The sequence below is a fragment of the Crinia signifera genome, chromosome 2, assembly GCF_055691185.1.
Source record: "Crinia signifera chromosome 2, ASM5569118v1, whole genome shotgun sequence".
Lineage (NCBI taxonomy): Eukaryota > Metazoa > Chordata > Amphibia > Anura > Myobatrachidae > Crinia > Crinia signifera.
In genome coordinates, this window is record NC_139218.1 from 78,537,019 (window position 1) to 78,562,020 (window position 25,002).

General features: G+C 42.3%; 1 protein-coding gene across 2 annotated transcripts in view; it reads right to left on the reverse strand.

The window, feature by feature from the left end:
• PTCHD1 (patched domain containing 1) overlaps window positions 1-25,002 on the reverse strand; it is a 161,508-nt gene that overhangs the window by 61,933 nt on the left and 74,573 nt on the right. For both annotated transcript variants that reach the window (XM_083172462.1, XM_083172461.1), the window contains exon 3: window positions 24,149-24,809. In XM_083172462.1, coding sequence (XP_083028588.1) covers window positions 24,149-24,809 — 661 coding nt within the window. The remainder of the gene's footprint in view (window positions 1-24,148; window positions 24,810-25,002) is intronic.

Genomic DNA, 25,002 nt, shown 5'->3' on the forward strand with positions numbered 1-25,002 from the left:
TAGTGGGGGTGTAAAAAGGTCAGAGGATGCGTACCGCCGCCCCTCGCGGGCTCGCAGCGCTCGCCACGCTTCCGGTTGCTGTTGATAGTGGTGGTGGCATTAACAATGGTTATTGGGGGTTCACGATTTTTATGTTATAGCATCTTATGCATCTCATGGATCTTATGCATCTTATGGATGCATAAGATCCATGAGATGCATAAGATGAGATCCAAACAATTAAAAAATCGTTTTAATTGTATTGGTTGTATGCCTTAAGTAAGGCATACAATCTATGCAATGGGCGCCGTGCTAGGAAATAAGTACATTAACTTTTTAATTAGTCTTATTGTGGTCACATTCTCTCATGCACCCTGTTTTAACCTATATTTCATAGCTTATGTTAACCATTTCCCTAGATGATTAGTGACAGGTGTGTTGGTAACTGCTCACCTATAAAAGCACAGACTGCTGTGAGCCTTAGACCAGATAGCATGCCTGGAATCAAGCATTGATGTGATAGCTATGTGTAGTGTAGCCATTTTGAGCAAAAGTGTTAGGACCTGCAGAAAAGTGGGGTCCTGTGAAGGGGGCTGCAGGCTTAAATGCATTGATTAATTCATGAACTTAATCTCCACTATTTATTAATATCAGTTAATTTAGTGAGTGCAGAGCCCCTACAATTTCTGTTTAAACAATGTGGTTACAAGCCATAGGGCCGCCCAATCCTAGGAAAGGTGAGTGCCGATGTTTAGTGTATTTTGTTTATTAGATTCATTTTTTAATTAGTCTTATAGTGTTTATATTCTCTCATGCACCCTGTTTTAACCTATGCCATGCATTAGAAAGCCAGCAACATCAGTTAAAAAGGTATAAGTTTATTTTAAGGCTTTTTAAAGTGAAAATCAGATTAAAAAGCAGAGGGAGTGTCTACTTATCAGCATATTGTAGAAGATTAAACAAGAGACCTCAGTCCGCAATCCCTCCACCAGGCAGTCATCACTCCCGACAGAGTTTCGGTGCTTGTAGTTGCTGACGCAAGGACACGCTTGTAGCTGTTGATGTTAGGCCACGCCCCTATGCATTTCGTCACACCGGATTTCGTCAAAACGAAGTTCGCTGTGATGAAACGCATAGGGGTGTTGCCTAGCATCAGCGTGACTGTGGAGCTGGAGAGAGTGTAACCACTCTGACATTGGCTAGATACCTTGTACCATTCTATACTGTTAAACTTGTGGCAAGTAAGAGCCGCTGTCTGCGGTACATGACCTCCTTTTTTGTTCTATGTTTTAATAAATAAAAATTGTCTTTTAAAGTGGTAATGCACTATTGGAGCACCCACATTCTTCTGTTCTAGAATAAATTGACCCGTTGGATCCGGTAGAACTTTTTTGTTCATGAGTGGCGCTGCCAGCTTATATTATAAGCGGAGTGCTATAAAGGATTGTCAACATACAGTAGGTGTGGAAACTTAAGACACCTGATCCTCGTAATATACAGGTCATTTACCACTGGGACTGGTATCTTTTACTCCCACTTTTAATATATTTACCTTTGCGCATTGTCACCTTTTTTGTATTTGTTTGAATATATATATATATATATATATATATATATATATATATATACAGTATATGTGTTATATGTGTGTTATATATATTGATTTACATAGCAATTTCTGAAAATTACTAGATTATCCTCAAAGCATGCAGGATCTCATTCATACTTTACAGTATATAAGGATCACCACAGAAGAATCTTTATATTTTCTAATTTTTGTTTTTTTCACTTATTTTTTTACCACTTACATTCAAAAGTCTAAACTATCTTTGCAGATCTGTAACTATTTCCAGAAACCATCTATGGTTTATTATATCATCATTTGACCAGCTGCCAGAGAAGAGACATGTTTGGAATTTAGATTAAAAGGGGATAAAATGTTTGCAGGATGAAAGACTGTCATGGTAAATCTCAGAGGGTTAAAGCTGTATGTAAAGCAATATTGCCTTAAAAAACAATAGGATGCTATATAGTTTATGCTTTTGTGTGCAATATACTTTATACAGTGTTAATTTAATTGTAATTACTTCCAATATTTTAAAAAAAATGTCAATTAAACATATTAAAGAATAAGAAAAGAAAATTTGATCACAAAACAAGTTAGAACAAATATCTGAAGGGTTTCTAATAAAGATGTTATTTGTACAGTACTTTCAAGAATATTGAAGCTTAGCCATTGTCCGTCCAAATTGCACCCAACATATTTTATCTTATTTTCATTCTGCCTTGCTGCCAGCCCTCTAACAACAGCTCTCTGTATCTGTCGGTAATAAGTGTCTGACTTTGATGGTGACTGACATATGGGATTCTGCAGATTAAGGGTTGAAAAGATGATGGGAGTCAGCAGGTAACTCTCTTGAGATGCAGTTTAGCACTGCAGTATAACAAAACCTGACAGGGATTCATGATAGTTTTCTGAAAAAGTTATCTGTCAGTGCTTTTCTGTGTTTTCTGTCTGAAGAAATCAGTAAGGTACAAAAATAAAATGCAATATTAATATGCCATTTTATATCCTCTGAGGAAGCTGCTGATGCATTCTGAGAAACGCGTAAGTGGAAACCTATTTGGCCATAACATACAGCTGATATTGCATACCTCTCTCTGCTTATTCTTACCACTCACCACCCACACTCCAGATAAGGCTACCATTCATAGGACATCACCAACAGTCGGGAGTTTAAAGGTGGACCACTGACCACAGTGCAAGGAGCTGCAAAAAACGCAATATGTGGAACCATCTAAACAAGCCGTGAACATCGACATGACCCTAATGTAAAAAGTGGTAACTATAAATTATAATATTGGACAATTCCATGCGTAATTAACCACCTATATGGCTTTAAGACTGTTCTCATGAACTATATAATTCTGGAGGAACACCTCAGTTTGACTCTATCAACAACAACAGTATTTGAAAAGCACTACATACTGTAATTGCACATGTCAATCAAAGGGAAGTTTACTTACGGAAAGTATGTGAGTTTGATATATGATTAAGATATTGATTGTCTTCTAAATTTTTTGCATTGTACTCCCCCCTGCACATTGTACATTGTGCTCTCTCTTATCCAGACTATATTGTGATTACTTTTCCTATCCACATCCCACACTTGCGCTCCCCTTCAGTAATTACTTACAGTACAATAATGGAGGCTGTCCTTGTTGTCTTCTCCATGCTCCTCCAATTCTGACCACTTGAAGGAGGGCAACAAGCATCTTACTAACTCCTCTGTTTTTCCTTTTGATGGCCAAACATGGCCACAAGACTTGGGGCATGATTTTAGATGCCATGTATGGCTTGAATTTCCCCTACCTGAGGGGAGATTCCTGAAAGGAAGGGATCTCCCCTCGTGTCAGACTGCCCTCCTTTGTTACTGGCAAAGATGCCTGCATAGCATTTTTTATAGTAAAGAAAGTCACATTGACTGGGTGTGTGTGTTTTCAACTCAGTCTCCAACCCCCCCATGCTTGTGGCACCCCCTCTCTGACAACCCATTTTGCTCCTGGGTGACCTGACCCAGGTTGTCAGAGAGGGGGTGCCACAAGCATTGGGGGGGTTGGAGACGGAGTTGAAAACACACACACACCCACCAGCATTTTTATCAGAGGCAGCAGTGGCAGTCACAGAAGCAGACCAGGTACCATAGGTAACTGATGGGAAGTCATTAGGCTCCACACACTTGCAACATTATCTGTGGCATTGTGAAGAGGGGTTGGTATCAAATGCAATGAGAGGAGTGGCTTAAATCACATGTTCCATCAGGGTGATTTCTGGCTATGCTACTATCACCCTATGCAGATGGCTCAGCTGTTTATGCCTAGAGCCAGTCCTGCTATGCACAAAGCCAATTTTAAGGTAGCTTTTTCTTATTATTTAATACACAGCTCTTTTTAATCATTTTATTTATTTTTTGGTTTACATGTGTATTTGGTTTATATGTGTACTTTCTCTGATAGGGGATACAAAATGATGGTAAGCATTGATTGAACTTTAAATGCAATGATAAAAAAAAAAAACTAACCGATAATGGTTACTGTATTTAACTTAGAGATAAAAAAGAATTACACTACATTATCATCTTGAAATAACAGCTCACTCTGCTCATACAACTGTGCATTATTATGCATGCTACAGTAGGTATGCTTGCTTGTATTTTTGTTGCTCACAAACCTTAAGTCAGGTTTAAAGCTTTTTCAAAATTGAAGTCACCATTGGGAGCGGGGGCCTCTATTTTTTAAAGTGCACCCTTATTTTGCCTCTAGGCAACTGGGATGAAGTTACACCACTGTCTTAATCAATACATTGATATTTTAATTCATCCTGGTTATTACACACACCTTTTAAAGGGTGATACATAAGATTATGTACTTTTTAGCATGTCATACAGTATTTCCGTTGCCATAGTTATCACCCTTGCAAAGCTTTAATGTGCTATTCAGATCTTGAATTACAGAAGTTGATTAATATAAAACTGTATTGCAACTATGATAAAAATTTGCTTGAATATCTTGGCCAATTCACACATGACAACTGTTTTTTTTTTTTTTTTCAATTTTAAGAAGACTATAAAACTGACATGCAAATAATACACTCAAAGTGTTTTTCAATCTATCAAACAGCAAAAAGCTGATGATCATCAACTAAAATCTAATCAGTCAAATATTCTATAAAAATTATTAAATCAAATTCTAAACAATGTGTACGAACAAACCAGGAAACATGATTCTTTTTAGAAAATGTTACATAAATCTTTATGTCCTAGAAAAAAACAATAGTTTATGGGCTTAAAATCTATTATTCAATAAAAATAAGTTGCACTCATTGGAATTTTGTTGGGCTATAACAAGAGCAGCGGGGCAATAATTTCAAATGACTTTGACATTTCATTTACAACTAAAAATTATTATTATTTTATTTTTGCATGTTTATTGCTTTAAGATGTGAATAAAATTTCCAATGTTGCACAAACTACTATATGCCATTAGTCCATCTTCATCTTGTGTTTGACCAGAGGGTTTATAGTACTAATATTTTATCCAGTAATCATTTTTTTAACAGCCTGCACTAAAGCGCCTGCTCTAGAAAATCTATATGGATTTTTAAAAAAAAACCTGAAATCTCTGGATAGTCAGAGATTAAAACTTTCAAATCTGTCTTCAGTCTGTTGATGCTCTATTCTTTGTCGTTTTAAATCCAAATGCGTATGTTATCTAAAAATGCTCCACGGGTTTACATGCGATGAGATCAACATTTCAGAGCGTTTTAGTTAAGAGCAAAAATGTTAAAAGGAACTTCTGTAAATAATATTTGACTGAAACAGCAAGATTCATAAATAGATGCTTGAAAGTTTTGATACTTTTGAAGTGCTTAGCATATTAAAAAAGACCCTTGACATTTATTATATTAGTGAAACATGTTTCCTTGTAGTTTTTAATTTCTTTTTAAGCACAAATACTGTATAATAATGTCTGATTTACTTCCAGTGTAGAGGTACAGAGAAAAAAAAATACACACTCCTTGGAATACAGTAAAAAAAGGAATATTATCTTGAAAGGTATTTTGGTACTTGTTTCTTAGCATGGCCACACCGATCAGAATCGCGGTCATCGGGGGTAAAATCGGGGCCATCGCGGGCATCGCGGCCGCTAAAAAAATCGGGTGCGATGGCCAGACGCGATGCCCGCGATTTCCCCATAGAGAACAATGTTAAATGCCTCAATTTACCCGCGATGACCACGATTTACCATAGGAAACAATGTGAAATGGCTCAATTTAGCCAAATTATCATAGGGAACAATGGTAAATGGCCCAAAAACACCCCTGAACATTGAAATGTCCCCCCAAAAGTTATTGACGCCACCCCGCCATCAACGTGAACCCGAAGCGTGGCGAGTGCAGCGAGCCCCGCGAGGGGACGCGGATACCTTCACAGTTATCCATGGCGACGCGGACACCTGGGAAGCCCGCGAAGGGATGCGTTTACCTGTGAAGGTATCCGCGTCCCCTCGCGGGGCTCGCTGCACTCGCCACGCTTTGGGCTCGGTGGCTCGCTGCGCTCGCCACACTATTCTATTCTCACTCCACGCCCTAGTGGATAGTAGGGCATGAAAAGGTCGGAGGACGCTTACCGCCGCCCCTCGCGGGCTCGCTGCGTTTGCCTCGCTTCGGGTTCACGTTGATGGCGGGGTGGCGTCAACTACTTTTGGGGGGACATTTCAATGTTCAGGGGTGTTTTTGGCCCATTTACTATTGTTCCTATGCTGATTTGGGTAAATTGATCCATTTAACATTGTTTCCTATGGGAAATCGTGGTCATCGCGGGTAAATTGAGGCATTTAACATTGTTCCCTATGGGGAAATCGGGGGCATCGCGTCTGGAACATTTAAACATTTTTAGGTGCACACGACGCGACCGACCCGATTTTTCACTGTTTTCAATGCATTTCAATGGAAAAATCGGGGGCATCGCATCGGTCGCGTCGCAGGCCACTCAAATTACCCCCTTTGGCAATCTTTGTGGACAGTTTCTTTCAGAAGTTAACACCTTTAATCTGCAGTTATATTAAAAACACAGGGGACTTTCTTGATAAAATCAAGCATATTAATGATTTTACAGAGGACACACTGTTGGTAACAATGGATGTGTCCTCCTTGTATACTATTATTCCGCATGTAAAGGCATATCGGCAGTTTAAGTTGTTGATGTCTCTCAGTACAACAGTTGGAAAGTCCATGCCATTTGTTTCCTTTTTGGAACTGATACTCATGCATAATTACTTCATGTACGGATGGTGTAATGGTTAGCATTACTACCTCACAGCGCTGAGGTCATGGTTCGATTCCCTCCATGGCTCTAACTGTGAAGAGTTTGTATAATCTCCCTGTGCTTGCGTGGGTTTCCTCCGGGTACTCCGGTTTCCTCCCACAATCCAAAAATATACTGGTAGGCTAATTGGCTCCCAATAAATTAACCCTAGAATGTCTGTGTGTGCATGTACATGTGGTAGGGAATATAGATTGAAAGATTTACTGGGGCAGGGACTGATGTGAGTGTTCAAATATTCTCTGTAAATCACTGGGGAATATGTGTGAGCTATATCAGAAACTGTTAATAAATAAATAAATGTATGATGGGCGGTACTACAGTATGTCCAAGTGGCTGATACCGCCATGGGGTATAATATCACGCCCATATATGCATGGGGTCTTTTTGCATGAGTATGAGACTACAAAGATTTTACCTACTGTAACTATGGTCGATTTTTTTGTTCAGTTCATGAGATTTATTGATGATATTTTATTGATTTGGTGGGGCTCAGAGTATATATTCACCATTATGGTTCATGAGTTGAACCAATTGGATAACACTGTGCGTTTTACAGGCATGGTCAGCAGGGCATCCATTAATTTATTGGACATCACTATCACAAAAGTTGACAATAGATTACATATTACTTTGAGGAAACAATAAGAACATGATCCTACATGCCTCCAGTAGCCATCCTTTACACTTAAAGGACAGTCTACCTACCTACTACCTACTGTATCTCACAGTTTATGAGGGTGCTCAGAAATAATACAGATGCAAAGGTAGCAGAGATCCAATTGAGTGAAATTAAAGAATGGATCCTTATGAGGGGTTATAAACCAAAAATCATTGATGGATGCCTTGTAAGGGCATGACAGCGCACTACCAGGCAGTCAACGAAAGCAATGAATTGCATGGTGTTTGTAACTCAATATGATGAATTGTCAACCATAGCAAAATTAACTAAACGTCGCTGTCCAATTTTGAAATCTGATCCAACACTTGGCCTGAATCATATGGACCCCCAAATGATGGCATTCAGGAGGGAATGCAATGTGTTGTTATTGTCCGTGTGGAGCTGGAAAAGCCATTATTATAGAAGCAAAAACTAACCATGTATTATAAGTGTCCAGTAACTAAATGTATCATTTCGTCAGTAAAAAATACAAATTTTCTATCTCTATATGGCATTACCCTAATGACACATTAGGTGTTTGGACTGTGTTTTTGCTCACTCCATGTACCAAAAGAATCAGGATAAGAACAAAGTGCTCTGAAAATACTGAAATTATTGATCCTGCTGACTTGTTTAGAAAGACAGTAAGTGCATCTCACCCAGAGAGACAAAGAGAAAAACAATATTAGGGAGAGAGATCGGGAGAGACAGCATCAGAGAGGGAGGAGAGAGACAGAGTCACGGAGAGACTGAGTGTCAGAGAGAGAGAGAGAGAGAGAGAGGCAGTGTCAGGAATAGTGATGGTGTCAGAGAAAGAGAGATAGAGAGACGCAGTGTCCGTAATAATGAAGGAGTCAGTGTGACAGAGAGAGAGCGTTAGGAAGAAAGAGAGTATTTGATGACATCTAGGAAGCACGTTCTTCTACCCACAAAGATGAATGAATGTATGTCTGGTATTCATGGTGAAATCAAAAGCACACCCTGCTGTGTATATTGATTTTGTCTTTGGATTCTCAGGTAGCTCATATAATATTTTTCGCAGATGAATAATGTAAAAAAATACAGGCTACACTTACAAAGCTAAATAAAGATTCTATTTCTGCCAGTAGAACATCAGCTTTCACAGCAGGGAATTTTAAGAACTCTAGTTTAAACTGTTAACACCATAAAGCATGAGTGCCTATAATTAGTTTGCTATTGTTCCCTTAATATCTCACTCTTTGTAAAACAACACATTTTTTAATGAAACACTTACCCCTGAGATGCATTGAAGTGCTGGTAATATACTGTATGTACTGTATTGCATTGTTTGCAATTGTTCCCTGTAAAACGCGGTGCAGTTTTGGAAGTAGAAAATAAAACTTGCTATTGACGCTTGAAGACTACTGTACAAAAGCATACCTCCCAACATGACCCTCTCCAGGAGGGACACAATGCTTGGTTCCTTGACTTCACTCAATCAATGGCAATCAAGTATATTTGCCATCACCTGTTTTAAACAGGTTAATTGATAAGAAAGGTGTTTCACACATGTGATGGCGATCATAACTTAAGAGAGAAGTTAAGGATCAGAGCATTGTGTTCCTCCTGGAGAGGGTCATGTTGGGAGGTATGCAAAAGACATCATACAGTACAAACACCCAGCAATGGTTAAATGTTTTGTGGGTCACTCCTTATTTTCCATTAACACAGATGATATGGTTAAATCAAGTTTGGTGCATGACTAAAGAAATGTATGAGGCCTAGGCTTGTACTGGCCAGCGGGAGACAGGGAGTCTCCCCCGGTAAGCCCTGGTAAATTTTGACCCTTCCAACTTTTTGAGGTGGGCGGGGTCTGGATGAAACTTGGTTGCCTGGTTTCCTGCCAGGTAAGTGGAGCACACATGCTAAGCTGGGAGCAGCTGCAGGCACCTGGCAGGGAGACTGAGCGGACCTGCCCCTTCTTCATGACATCACATGTCGGACACCCCCCAGTGGGCCCTTACCCTCACTATCCGACTGGATAGGCCTCATAAAGCTGAATAGGATCATATGATAATTAATAATATGAAAAATTATAATAAAAATATTACCAGTAATGGTAATACTGCAGACTCTGAACAAGTCCAGGCTTTTCTAAAAATGTTATTCTTAACTCTCACGTATCTGTGAGAGATGTTCAAAATATCCACTAAAAATATGTGTTGCTTACATTTTTTAATGTAAATTCAAATAATAAATATTGTGTAAAAAAAGAATTCAATGTTTTTTTTTTAAAGCGGCAATCATTTACACGGCAAAACCATTTTGATTTTGAAGTTTAAATGATTGATGCTTTAAAAAAACTGGAGAGTTATTACCAAATCTCTCACTTTCTGAATCTCTCATCCTATTAATTTCACCCTATGTCCTATATAAGGTAAACATTAAAGGTCATTATGGTGAATAAAAATGGTTGCTTAGCAATTTTTTACACCAAATTTTACAAATTCGCTTCGCATTCAAAGGGTTAAGAAAATATTGTCAGGACTTGCTCCAGAACCTCCAGGACACCGTCCACCTTAATGACAAATGATACAATTGGAGGTTTCCAATTTGCTTAATTAGTCCATAATTACAGTACCTTATCTTCTGGCAATTCTGCTTCTCCTGCTTCCCCAACATGCTGAAGTCTTTCTCCTTGTTTATCACAGTGTGTGTTAAATCATTGTCATGTGTGAGACCCCCTGTCACTATAATGTGTGTGAAACCTCCGGTCAGTTTGCATTATACCCCCATCAGTGTGTGTGAGTCCTCACCCTATCTTTGGTGTGTGTTTAAGGGGTATTCAATTTGGGTGCCGGATGACTGTTCGACAGTCGGGATTTCAACGGTCAGTACTCCAACATCGGAATCCCGACTGTTTAAATGTTCGACAGTTGGGATCCCGACAGACAGGGGCTATTCTTCCTTGTGGGGGACCACAGAGGTAGAATTGAACCTGTGGAGAGCAAAGCATTCCACCTGTCCCACAGCGGGAAAGTGAGCCCGCAAGAGGCTTCTTTGCCTCTGCTGCCCTGTAGGAGCACCGGCAGTTGGGATTCTGAGGTCGGGATACTGACCATCGGGATCCCTATTGCTGGACCGCCATACCACAACCATCAATTTGTCACTTTTGTTTCAACTATGTGAAAAAGGAACTATTTGATGCCTGTGTATTTAATTGTGGGTGTCTTCACCTGTATAGCAGTCATTTTTCGCTCTCGCCTTTGAATTGAACATTGAATTCCTGGTTTTCCATGGACATATTATTGTTTGGAGGCAAAACATTTCTCAACCAAATTTTTTTAAAATGAAATAGAATTTTGTAACGGGAGTGCGCGTGCCAGCAATAATTCAAAATGAATCACAAGGTCCACTCAACTTTTTGCAGCCCAAATCCCCCTGCAATTGAATATTCCCTTATAGTTTGATTTTATAAATATATATTTATTTAACAGGGAATCCTTTAGAAACACATTTGTAAACATTCTGTTATTTAAGCCAAAGCAAACTCATATTGTGTTTTCTGCAACCCGTGAATGCAGTATTTCAGGTCACATTTGTTAATTACGATAATCCATCTGCTTTCAGCTGACAGCATAATTACAAATTTAGCAGTTTGTTGTTCAACTATTCCATTTACTTAAATGGAAATATTTTCTGCATTGTATAAATTGTATTTGAAAGATTAGCAGCTGTACAGATATTTACGTAGTAAATAATAGTGAGCTGCAGAAGGATCTTAAAGTACTGCATTTCACTTCAAAAACACAATGTGCTTTGCTGATTGTTTTAAAAGCATAACTCAGTGCCAAACCATCACTGGCAAAATGTAATGTGTTTCCGAAATGAAAAAATGTGACTCTCTAAGATACACAGTATGTTATCTGAATACACCAATAGCATAAGACAGACTGATGGAGACAAAAGAAACAAAACCGAAACTACATTATATTAGAAATAATCTGGGATATTTCTGTTAACCCTTACAGTTGCTACTAAAGTGGGAAAGCTGGACCTCTAACTGGAACACATGGCCTAATTCCGCTAGACGTGCTAATTAGTGAATTCTCAAATCCAGCAAATATTGAGTAACTGTGCATGCACCATATGCAACGCAAAAGAAAATGCATATGGATTGTAAGCACAATGTGACTGGACTTTGACAGACAGAAAACCGGCAAACCTGAAGTTTTCCTGGTCTGTCTGAAAAAAAAAACGCAAGTGTGCCCAAGACATACAGAAAGAGCCATCCTCATCTAGCCCTTTACTAGGATTAAGTGAGACAGAGCTGTCAGGCTTAATCCTCTGCTAATCCCCTACTGCAGTGGTTCCCAAACTGTGTGCCGTGGCTCCCTGGGGTGCCTCAGGACACTTGCAGGGGTGCCACGGGTTGGTGGTTCAAAACCAAGTCACATTATTTATGGTCAATTATTTATGGACAAAACCAGTTCTGGTGACTACCAATCATAACATTTGTGTACAAACAGAACCCTTTACCATATAACTGAAACTAAGGATCTCATATAAACACAATTCCCTTTATTTTATATTTTTTTCTACATTTTTTTTAGCCATGGGGTGCCGTGAAATAAACTCTTGTACTCTAGGGTGCCATGATTCAAAAAAGATTGGGAACCCCTGCCCTACTGTATTGTTCTATGTATTATATTGCAGCTGAGAACAATAGATGATAATAAGCCATGGCTCTCCAGAGAAGGCTAGTTGAAGAAGGCTCCATTTGTACTTACCTACCCTCCTGCAATGGCCGAGAGAGTCTCAAAAATTGTGTCCCCCACCTGGCCCCCTGAAAGGGTGAGACAGCCTCTCACATTTAGCGGGGCCTGTCGCATTTATCGGGGCCTCTCGCATCACCCCCCGCACTCCCTTCCTCTGCCAGTCACATAACGGCATTTGCGGCACTTTCGGGAGTGGGCAGTGGACCTCTCTGAAGAGACATGAATCACGACATTTACAGGGCTTAATGGGGACGGGGTTTAATGCCAATAAGCCCCAGATCCAGAAAATCTGCAGAGAGTCTCCTCTCTGGGCTTCTCCCAGAGAGGAGACTCTAAAGGTATGCAAATATGGCCCAACAGTGGGCTTGTGACCTCGATCAGCCTGCCTCAGTCGCATATTAGTAGAAGGGTCAGATATATGTATTCATATTTATTAAGAGTACAAAAACTTTTAAATGGTTCAGGAATTGCATGTAATTTTTTTGAGTATATGCGAGTTAGCAATCCATTCACAATTCTATTGCAAATTTACAGGAGGCATGCTTTCTATCTTTCTAGGTGGTGGCTAACTATTCGCAGTTAAACTTTGCATATTAGCAACCCAAGTTGAATAGCCCCATAGTTGAAATGGTGATTTATATCAAAGGGACGGGTTTCAGTACCTCTTTCTCATGGCCCAATTGCACTAACAGCGTTTCAATGGAGTTTGACGCAATCCTTGAGGTGGGTGCTGGAGGACTCACCGAGTCATTACCCTGATGTCGGAATCCCGACTGCTAAAAGTGCAACACATGGGCAGTGGCTATTTTTCCTTGTGGGGGTCCACAACCCCCTTAGAAGAATAAAATGTGTGGTGAGCATAGCGAGCCACTGTGCCCGCAGCGTGGCGAGCGAAGAGAGCCCGCAAGGGGTTTCATCTAAATCGGAGTCCCCGCAGTTATACCACACCCCCTGAGGTATCCGGTCAATCGAGTCTAGGTCAATAGTCAATAAGACCACACCATATGGTCAACATGCTTAGGGCTAACATGTCTACGTGGTCAGATGGTCGACATGGCAATGGTCGACACATAAAAAGGTTGACATGTTTTTTTTTTTAAACGTTTTTGGCTTTTTTCATATTTTATCATCCATGTTAATGGCAAAAAGCAAGTGCATGGTGAGTGAAGCGTTACACTAATTTGTGGACCATGTGCTGAATTCTACAAAACAACATCATGAAACCGTAAAAACTCATGTCAACCTCTTCATTTGTCAACCATTTTCAAGTCAACCTTTTACTTGTGTCAACCATTTGAGGTCAACTTAGAAACTGTCAACATTTTGACTGTAAACCCTTTATACCATAACCATTTGTGAGATCGCTATTATGCATCTGCAGCACAATACCACTTTAGACACTGGAGAACAATGTATAGGCAGGTTGTATAAATTCAAGATACTGTAATAGATCACTTTCGATTAATTAATAATGAAGAGAATATTTCAATGCAATACATATTTTTCGCTATTCAATACTGAAGTGCTTGTATCAGAACAGCTAATGATCCTATAATATTATATTGTTATCACACCTCAGTTAGAGTGACAGGAGAGCTTTGGGAGTAGTTACAGTAAGTGATCATGAAGAAGAGAATGCAAACCATGGATTCAGGGCCGGCTCTACCACTAGGCAGCTTTAGGCAGCTGCCTAGGGCGCCAGGATCTGGGGGGGCACCACCAAGTCTGAAAATCAAAAAATCAAGGATGTCTATGAGGATCCTTGTTGTACTTAATGCAGGTGGCTGCTGTGGAACTTCTAAGACCTCACCTTCATACTCTCCCTTGAGGCATACTTCCCTACATTGCTGCCCCCTCCTTCTTATACTCTATTGTGGGTGGCAAAGGGAAGGGTGCAGAGGAAAAGCAGGGGACTTGGCCACCTCCCGGGGGGGGGGGGGGGGTCATGGGGATTGGATGACCACACGATCTAAAAATAATGGGGGGGGGGATTTTGGGGGGTAGCTTGAAGTTTTGCCTAGGGTGCTGAGAAGCCTTGCACCGGCCCTGCATGGATTACTTTTTTTTTGTCCCCTGGGAAGGATGTGTGTGCGTGTGTGTGTGTGTGTGTGTGTGGGGGGGGTATAATCAGACGTGGAGATTTTTTGAAAAATGACAGGAGCTGATTAATCCCCACAAAAGATGTAACTCATGCTGCCTACTATTGGATAGTAAATGATAACGCAAAAGTAATGTACAGTACATTAATGTAACATTATATATAGGAGTCTGTAAATAATATATCAGGGCCGTAAGAAGAGCGGGACAGACTGTGCCATCGCACAGGCAGAGGCAGGGCAGCATTCTCCCTGACCCTGTACCTGGATAGCATGTTTCAGTATCCTGCAGATAATTTCACTGCTGCAGTGCTGGCTGGCATGTCCTTTGGATATTCTATCCATGCACCTCAAAACCGTGCACCATTACAGCCAAGGCCAGCAACAGGGAGGGTGAAAGGAGACACCCGTACTGGGCCCAGACCTTGTCAGGGGCTCAGTGGCGAAGCTTGTGGGTTGTTGCCCCTGGAGCAGAAATTATAAAAGGGGATTTTTGTAAGAACTTACCATTCAAACCCCTTTCTCTGAGTCCATCCTGATGACACAGCTAATCTTGGGCTGTAGAGGGGCCCCTCCCTTCTGGAGGGGAAAATATCGGGAGCACAATCTCCTGGTTTAGATGAAAGGAAGAAACCACTTTTGGTAAAAACTTAGGCACTGTTCGGAGCACAGCCCTATCTTCATGAAACATTAAATGCGGAGACTTACAGGACAAAGTTGCTAACTCCGATACACGTCAAGCCGAAGCAATGGCTAACAAAAAAGTAAATTTCCAAGAAACATACTATATTTAAGGTCAGCCGACCTTAACGGTTCAAAGGGAGGGTTCTGCAATACTGACAGAACCAACGATAAATCCCAAGGTGCCACCGGTTGCCTATATGGAGGTTTTAGCCTGGTTACACCCTGTAAAAAAGTTTGAACCTCTTGCAAAAAATCTATCCTTTTCTGTAAGAAAATGGACAGAGCAGAAAGCTGTACTTTTAAGGACTGTAATCCCAAACCTGTTGAGAAACCATCCTGCAGGAAATCTAGACACCGTGAACCTAGAGGTGTGTACTTTCTGACGCTCACACCACCTGATGTAAATTTTCCAGACTCTATGATAATTTGCAGCAGACACCGGCTTACGAGCCCTTAGCATAGTCTGGATAACTGCATCAGGCAATCCTTTTTTCTTTAATAAGGAGGTTTCATAATCCAGGCCATCAAATTGACCCAAGCCAGGTGTAGAAATGACTCTTGCCTTAGAAGATCCTGTCAAAGAGGAAGAGGCCAAGAGTCTGCTGACAATCTCAGAATGTCTGAATACCACAACCTCTTGGGCCAGTCTGGTGCAATAAGAAGGGCTTGCACTTGTTGAGACTTAAATCTTCACAGCACCGGTCGTATCATTGGGAACAGGGGAAAAATGTAAACCAGGTGAAAGTGCCAAGGAACCGTCATGGCATACACCACCCAAGCGGCTGGGTCGATGGTCCTTGAACAAAATCTCGGAACCTGAAAGTTGTTTCTGGATGCCATTAAATCCACTTCTGGGAGCCCCCAGCGACTCACAATCTCCTGGAATACCTCCTGATGTAATAAACATTCCCCCCTCCAGCAGATCCTCTCTGCTGAGGAAATCCGCCTCTACATTCCGGATCCCCGGAATGAACACAGCTGACAGAATAGGAATGTTGATTTCTGCCCAACTGAAAATCCTGCATCGCCATCCTGCTGCGAGTCCCGCCCTGATGATTCAGGTAAGCCACCGCCATGGAGTTGTCCAACTGGACCCATATCGGGAGGCCCTTCAGAAATTCCTCCGCCTGCTGAAGCGTCTTCCAAACGCTCGAAGCTCCAATATGTTTATCGGCAGTTTGAATTCGTGCCTGGACCACAGACCCTGGAACCGTAGGTGAAGGGCAAGAGCCTCCCAATCCCTGAGACTGGCGTCGGTCGTGATTACCACCCAGCCCCAAGAGCGAAGTGAACGCCCCAACTGCAACGTCTCTATGTCCATCCACCAGACTAAGGACTTCTTTGTCTCCTGAGATAGAAGTAATCTCTCTTGCTTCATGGTTTTCGCATTTGCTGACCAACAGGAAAGGATGTTCCTTTGAAATGTCCTTGAATGAAACCTGGCAAACTGGAGCGTCTCGAACATCACTACCATTTTGCCGAGAAGTTTCACCCCTTGCCAAACTGTAGGACAAGATCATCAACACCAGTTGATGGATGTCTCTTGCTTTGGATTCTGGTAGGAATACCTGGTGTAAATGAGTGTCCAGTATTACCCCCAGAAACATTAATCTCTGTGTGGGAAACAAATGAGAATTGGGCAGATTTAACATCCATCCCATGTCTTGTAAGAACTGTGTCGCCACTGTTAAGTGTTCTTGAAGTCTTTTCTCTGATTCTGCTTTGAATAGCAGATCGTCTAAGTAAGGGATGATCACAATCACTCCCAGACTGAGTGTCGCTGCCATGACAGCCATCACCTTTGTGAAAACCCTTGGTACCGTTGCCAGACCAAAGGGTAGGGCCTGGAATTGTTAATGAGTCTCCCCTATCGCAAAGCGAAGTAAGGACCGATGTTCCTTGCATATTGGTATATGAAGATACGCATCCTGAATAGCCACTGATGCTAGATATTCCCCTGGATCTATGCTGCAAAGCACTGAACGCAGAGACTCCATGCGGAAATGATCCACCCAAAGATGCTGATTTAAAGACTTTAAATTTAGAATGGGTCTGACAGACCCGTCTGGTTTGAGGAAAGAAGAAGAGGATTGAATAAAACCCTTTCCTTTGTTCCTCCTGAGGAACCGGGACCACCACCTCCTTTTCCCTGAGAGCCAATGCTGCCCCCAGTAGGGCAGTATGTGAGCTGGCATCCCTTGGTAAAGGAGTGGGAAGAAATCTCCGAGGGGGACCGCCCCTGAGATTTATCTGGTAAGCCCTTGAGACAATGGAGTGAACCCAAGGGTCCGAAGTTGGAATATTCCAACGGTCACGAAACTGTAGGAGGCGACCCCCTCACTCTGAGGCCAGAACGGAGAGTTGTCGTCGTCCCCCCCCCCCCCGTCCCCCCCCCGTCATCCCGTCATGCAGAGGACTTATCCTCTCATTTTGACACCTGCTTCTTGCTAAAGGCTCCAAACCTAGAATTGGAAGCTTTTCCTTTATTGACTGGGAATCTACCTCTTCCAGCCTTTCCTCTGCTGGATGCTTCACCCCGAAAGGATGAGCGAATGGAAGGTTTAAACACTCCAAACTTTGAACCTGGAGTTTTAGCTGTGGTAGGAAGAAAGGTACTTTTCCCCCCCGTGGCCTGCTTTATGATGGATTCCAGTTCAGAACCAAAAAACAACTCCCGGTACTTGTTTCCTAGAACGGCCACAATCGTGAGTGATCGTGGCTCTTAATTAAGGGACACGATCCTCACGATGTGGCCGATTTTTTACAATTTTTTCACTTTGAATGACAGAAATCGGGTCAATCGGTCGGTCGCGACCAATTAAAATCGGCCGCGATGCGACCGACGATTCACCCGATTTTTCCATAGACTTCAATGTTAAAAAATCTTTTAACATTGAAATCGGGAGGATCGCGTTGGTCTTGTGCCATTATAATGGCACAAGATTAGATGGACTTGATTAAGTCCATCTCACATAGGGAAAAATGATAAAAAAGGTGAAATGGGCCAATATGACCCATTTCACATTTTTTATGTGCCCGCCATGACCCCACGATAGACGCCAACCCGAAGCGTGGCGAGCGCAGCGAGCCCGCAAGGGGCGGCGGTGCGCGTCCTCCGACCTTTTCATTCCCCTACTATCCACGTCGGCGTGGAGTTGAGAATATATAGTGTGGCGAGCGCAGCGAGCCACCGAGCCCGAAGCGTGGCGAGCGCAGCGAGCCCCGCGAGGGGACGCATATACCTGTGAAGTTATACGCGTCCCCTCGCGGGGCTCGCTGCGCTCGCCACGCTTCGGGCTCGGTGGCTCGCTGCGCTCGCCACACTATATATTCTCAACTCCACGCCGACGTGGATAGTAGGGGAATGAAAAGGTCGGAGGACGCGCACCGCCGCCCCTCGCGGGCTCGCTGCGCTCGCCACGCTTCGGGTTGACGTCTATCGTGGGGTCTAGCACACTTAGTAACATTTGGGGGGGCAATTGAAACAAATCTGGTGAAAAAAAAAAAAAATCGGGTGAAAAATCGGTCGGTCGGATCGGTCGCATCGTATGCGACCAAATCGCATGCGATGCGATCGATCCGATTTTTTATCTTACGACCACAACGATCTAAATCGTTGTGGCCGTGCTAGGAAACAAGTACCCAACTCCCCTTTAAAAGCCAGAGACTCTGCTTCCCAAGCTTTATGCCAGAGGGCTCTTCTCGCAGACACTGATGTGGCAGATACCTTAGACGCCATCTTTGCGCCTTCTTCCCCAGCCTCAGAAATGTATTCTGCTGCACCTCTGAGCTTTTTGGCTAAGGTAAAGGCCTCCGAATCAGGGTGCAGCTGATTTCCCAAAGCCTCAGCCCACTTAATCATTGCTTTGGCTACCCATGCTGAAGCAATAATGGGGCAGATTGTATAGCCCACTCTTTCAAACACTGCCTTAAGGCATCCTTCCACTTTTTTGTCGATGAGGTCCTTAAAGGCTACCCCACTCTGCACCGGCAAAGCTGTGGCCTTAGACAATCTTGCTACAGGAGCATCCACTAAAGGGACCTTCTCCCAAAATTTCACATGTTACTCAGGCATGGGGTACATGTTTGCAAACCTCTTTGACATAGTCACTTTCCTATATGGAACTTTCCAAGCTTTCCCCAACAAGGAAACCATGCCTTCATCCGAAGGGAACATCACAGAATCTCTACGCATCCTTTTAAAGACACAATGTGTTTGCACTTTGTCCTCCTCAGACAAGTCTAATGCCTGTTTCACAGCAAGGATTAAGTCTTCAATACCCGGGACAGAAGCATCAGCCTCTTCCCTCTGATCACAACTTAAATCCTCTTCACACACACCATCATCATCTGAATCCAAATTTAACAGAGGAGGTGTAGCTGAAGGCCGTCTGGAGGAAGGACTCTCAGAAGGTTTTGCAAATTGGTCCATAAGAGAGTTCATTCTATGAACACCCTGTGCAGTATCCTGCATGACCTGCAATAACACTGGGTCCCCCTGCGAGGGGGCAATGGAGTCCATAGATGTTTGAGAGGAAGAAATATGCACTAAGTTATCCTTTTGCCTATTCAAATCCTCAACTAAGGCATTCATAGACCTCCCCAATGCAGCAGCCCACGCAGGTTCCTGTTGCTCAGACCTCTGGGCTTGCGCTCCCCTGGGCAGAGACTCACAAGCAGGGCACAAACCCACTTGATCCATCTGTTCACATGTTAATTTTACTCCGCAAAATCTGCAGTCCAACAACATGCCCCGCTCTTCCTCCCCCACGGCAGCAGCATCACACCCGTCAGTCATATTTAACCCACAGTGCACAATATCAGGCAACGCACAGAGTAATGTAACAGTGTACTTATCTGTCTGCTTCTTGCTGCCAGTGATCTCACTTTGAAGAGATAGCCAGGTTTCAGATCTGCAGTATGGAGAGAAATGGCGCCAGCACACAGAGCAGGAAGAGACCAAGGCTCTGCTTCAGCGGGGTAGGGTAGCCAGTTTGGCGCCTTTTCCCCTTTAGCAGCTCCCACAAGTTTTTCTCCTCACCTCCAGTGCCTCCCCTTCTTTCCGGGATCACTTGGAGTCATCCAGCTGTGCTGGACACCTGTAATAGACTTCACCACCCTAGTGGGATTTCAGTCTATAAGCCCATTCAAGATGGCGCACACCATCGCGGGAGGTCCGTCCCCCACGATCCCGTTCTATGTAAGAGGCCAGTTCAGGACAGCCCCAGGGCCCAGGCAAACCTCTCCAAAACAGAGGTTAAGCATTGTGTAGCGGACACAGACAGCGTTCCCCTGCACACAGAGAGCTGACAGGACGCGCTTCTGTCAGCCTCTGCTGCGTTTTCAGTGTGCAGCGCTTCTGTCAGAAGCAACACACTGGAAAACCTGCAATAACTACTAAGTTAATAAAACAATAAAAAAACCTAGCTATCTAGTTAAAAATCCAAAGAAAAAATGGCAGCTGCAGGAGCAGCCGATCAGCATAGCACCCACTCCTGTGGGCACCTAAAATGAACTGAAGCATGATGGGATGCAGAATGGAGGAGCCTGCGTCCAAAGTCTTCAGCATAGGTGCCTTGGCTCCTGCGGACCCTCCTACATCCCAAGGTTTGCTGTGTCACCAGGATGGATGAAAGAAAACATAATTTAGGTCCCAACCTGAGTTCACAATATGCAGCATGGGAGTGAGTGACAGGGAGATCAAGGGGGTGACTGGGTTTTAGTGTTTATGGAAAGTACATCTAAGTGTGGTCAGTTATCCTGTGTATTTGATCGTACATTATGTTTATATCCACCTGTGTTTTATACTTCTATCTGAACAAACACTCCAGTGTTTACAAACTCGGGCAAACACAGATCTTAGTAAAATGACCCCTAAATGCCCCAAAATACAGACATAAATGCACACCACCCAACTTTCTAAGTTCTCGAAGCGGGACGATGCCCCTGCGCGCCGGAGGCGCGTTGAAATTTTTGGGGGCGTGGCCTAATTCCGGGGGTGTGGCCTATACTCGCGGCTCTTCCGCGAGGCCACGCCCCCATTTTGCCGCTATGGGGGCATGACCCAGAGGCTCTGTGAGCCTCTAGCCATGCCCCCAGTCCCCTGGCTGCGGGAATAGACGCTGTGCGCATGCGCACAGCGTTTATTCCCCGCTGCTTAGCAGCTGACAGGGGGGACTCCCAACAGCCCCCCCACACCGCGGGACACTGCCGCCCGCGGGTGGGACATCGGGACAGCCCCTGACAATCGGGACTGTCCCGATAAAATCGGGACTGTTGGGAGGTATGTAAATGACAACATCTGTGTTTGACTAATACTTATTTTCTATACTATGGGGGTGATTTGTGTTGGTTTGCAAAAGCAAACTCCTTCTTTAATGTACAAAACCATGTGCACTGCAGATGGGGTTGATGTAACATGTGCAGAGATATTTAGATACTTAGATTGGGTAGGGTGTGTTCGAACTGAAATCTAAATTACAAGGTAAAAATAAAGCAGCCCAGTACTTACTCTGCACAGAAACAAAATAACTCACCCAAATCTAACTCGCTCTGCACATGTTCCATCTGCCCCACCTGCAGTGCATATGATTTTGTCCATTAAGAAGTAAGTTTACTTTTGCAAACCAACCTGAATCACCCCCATAGTGTATGTTGCAGGTTGTGAATTACTTTATCTATGTTGTATAGTTCTTCTCAGAACTCTTTACTTATGCACAATAAGTAACTAAAAAAGTTTAAATATAAAATTTTGTAGAAAATACACATAGGATCAAATTTGTGGTGAGTTAATGAAGTCCTATGCAACACCACAAGAACAAGCTGCCAAATGACTACATAAAATCTATTATGTGCAATCATTTCAACAGTACTTATCATTTACTTTAGAGTCTGCAAGAGTAATGCTTTATGGATTAGTCCCAGAGGCATTTTCCCTTCTTATACCTGGAGGTGTGCGGTTTATAAGGTATTTTGCTTGGTTGAAAACAACTTCAGATTTCTCCTCATAATATTATCTGGTCTGAGGTAACTGTTATAGATGTATTTCTACTCCTGTATGTTTATAAATCACTATTATCATTGTTCACAATTTGATAGTAATTATAGTTTGGGAAATTATGTACAAATACCAAACATTGTTGTAAAAATTGCTAGATTGCCAGTAGCTATTGTAGATTTTCACCTAGCAGCCAGAGATTGCTTTATGTTCAATGGTCACTAGCAAGAAATAAATATATTCATGCCTAATTTTTATGCAATACATTTATATTGTTTCTCTGCGTGGTAAATACTGGCTGCTTTTGCATGTAGCCCACAGATCTTAGACAGCTTTATTTTTACACTGAAATTTAGATTTTAGTCACCCAAATCTAAATCTCTCGACATATGTAACACACCTGCCACACCTGCAGTGCAACATGGTTTTGCCCATTTGTGTGCTTTTTTGCTTTGCTAACAAAGCTGAATCATGCCCATTATGTTATGTCCTGCATATTCCTAATGATTTACATTAAATAAACCATATTTGCTGTAGACTCTAAAAACACAATGGCTATTATGGTTAATAATGGGCCTTTCATATTTATTTTTTTTGGTATATTTTTGCATGTTTCTCCATCTATAAGCCAATAAATATTAAGGACTTTATGCATAGCTGAAAGTAATGTGAGTATACAGTATACTGGTACTACTGTAGTTGCAGAGCTTTGCCTCCAAACACTCTGAGAAAGTTAGAACTTCCTTTTACAACCAGCTCTGACTCTTCAGTTGTAATTTTGGATGGAATCAAAAAGCTATAACTCTGTATCCATATACGCCCATTTCCAAAGGAAGCACAAGAGCATACCATACATTCAGCTTTGAGTCACAAGTACTGTATATACAGTAGCTTCAAGCAACACATGGTTGGGTCTAAGAAATGCAGAGGCCCACAGTTCATTCCTTTCTTTTATACAGTACACTACACTCTCTTTGCTTCCATCAACACATACTGGCTTATGTTTAGACATATGGAGTTTCGGATTTAGCCCGATTTACCCGGATCTCAAAACAGGATCTTATTGGCTATTGGCTGTCACCTTTTGCCTCCAAAACATGTGACAGCCGCAGAGCCAAAGAGATCCCGTTTTGAGATCCTGGTAAATCAGGTTAAATCTGAATCCGCACATCTCTACTTACCTTGCAAAAACATTCACCTCATCCATGTTCTTGTTACATATCATCAGAAGCAGATTGGTCATAGACCTCCCAGGGAAGATCCCCTATTGACCAACATACCTGTGGGACCGCCTGTCAGCCAGGTTTTTTTAAGATGTGGCCCTGCCAAGACTAGTGGCGCCATCCTCCTTGTGTCTCCTACACAAACAATCTGTGCCAGTTCACAGAGCAGAGTACCCAACACTGCAAATACTCATTTATATTCATTGTGACATCTGTTAAAGGGACAGGAGTGGGGGCTATCTGTGGTGTAAAGGTGCCCATACATGGTACAATTATTGTATACAATTTGGACTAGATCACATCGCATAAGTATTGCAATGCAATGAGGTACAATGAGATGAGATCTAGTACCTAAAGTATGTGCAGCACATACTTTTTGAGCTGTGCGATGAGATATGTGACGGGAGCACACATCTCATTGTATCCAGTAATTGTACCGTGTATGGGCACCTTAACAGTTTCTGGGTTTTCTGGGCCCCAGTTGCGGAGGAGTGGGGATATTTTTGAAATTATGGGGACTTTGATAATGAGTTGTTTATGCTTGATGGAGGTTTTGGGGGTATGTTCATCCTCAGTGGGGAAGGTTTGGTAATATTTGAAATGTGAAAGTTTGTGGTTTTTCACAACATCTCAGTTGGAGTTCACAAAACTGTTAAGATTATTGAAACCAACTGCTTCCACACAGGTGTAGTGATGAATAAATCCCACCTATTCTGGAATTGGTTCTGTCTACATTTGATTTGGTGCAGCCGACTTGAGGCCACATAATTTTTACAGGGGAACTTTAAATTCGCAAACCGTCCCTGCATAACATGTACCATATTAAGGCACCTACATCACATTAATAATGTTCATCACATTTACAACAATTATTATTTTTATTACCTAGCATGATGAATGGGATTCCCAGGAAAGTAGAATTGTATTTTCCTCCAGTCAGATTGATGATCCCAGCAGCAGTGAGAGTAGAAAGAGTGATAGTCACCAATCCAAGCAGACCAAGCCAAGGTTTACTTCGGACACAGTCCTGCATAGAGCAGCACAAAACGGCCAATGACACAACTAAGATAAGACTTGTAATCAAGTAACGTTCTGCAACCCTGCTGGTTTTCTGAAAATCCTCTCCTAGAGATGACGACGTGAAAGGATACAGTTTGACCTCTTTATTTAATCTTTGAAAGCTTTCTACAGTCTCACAGAAAATAGATTCCCACTTTTCAGCCACCAGTTCATTGAGTGTGTTTATTGCCTGCAGATAATACGTGAGCTGAATAGCTTCTGCAGACTTAACTCGGTCTTTGCTGTGCACCGTGACACCTCCCAACTGGTGCCCATTGTACACTTCTCTGCCATCTTTTAACTGTGTGATGGGATAGGTGATGACAAAATTTGTTCGATTTAGGGATCGAGCTGCCTTCAGTTCTTCCAAAATATGAACTATATCATCCACAATGCAAGTCTTTTCATTGCTCAACATGCAAATGTGAGCAAATGTGTAATTAAATCCCGGTTGATTAACTTGAATCCTTTTCACTGCAGAGTGCAACTACAAAAGAGAGAAAGAAGAAAAGAAAACCCAAATAAAATATTAATTTGTAATTTTATGCTCATTGCTTTGATGTTTTAGAAATCTCATGGCAACTCGAGCACAGAATGAGAATTGAAACAATTGTTACGCGATTGAAAAATGATCTAGCAACAATGCATGCCTTCTCTTTCATTAATTAAAACAAAATATT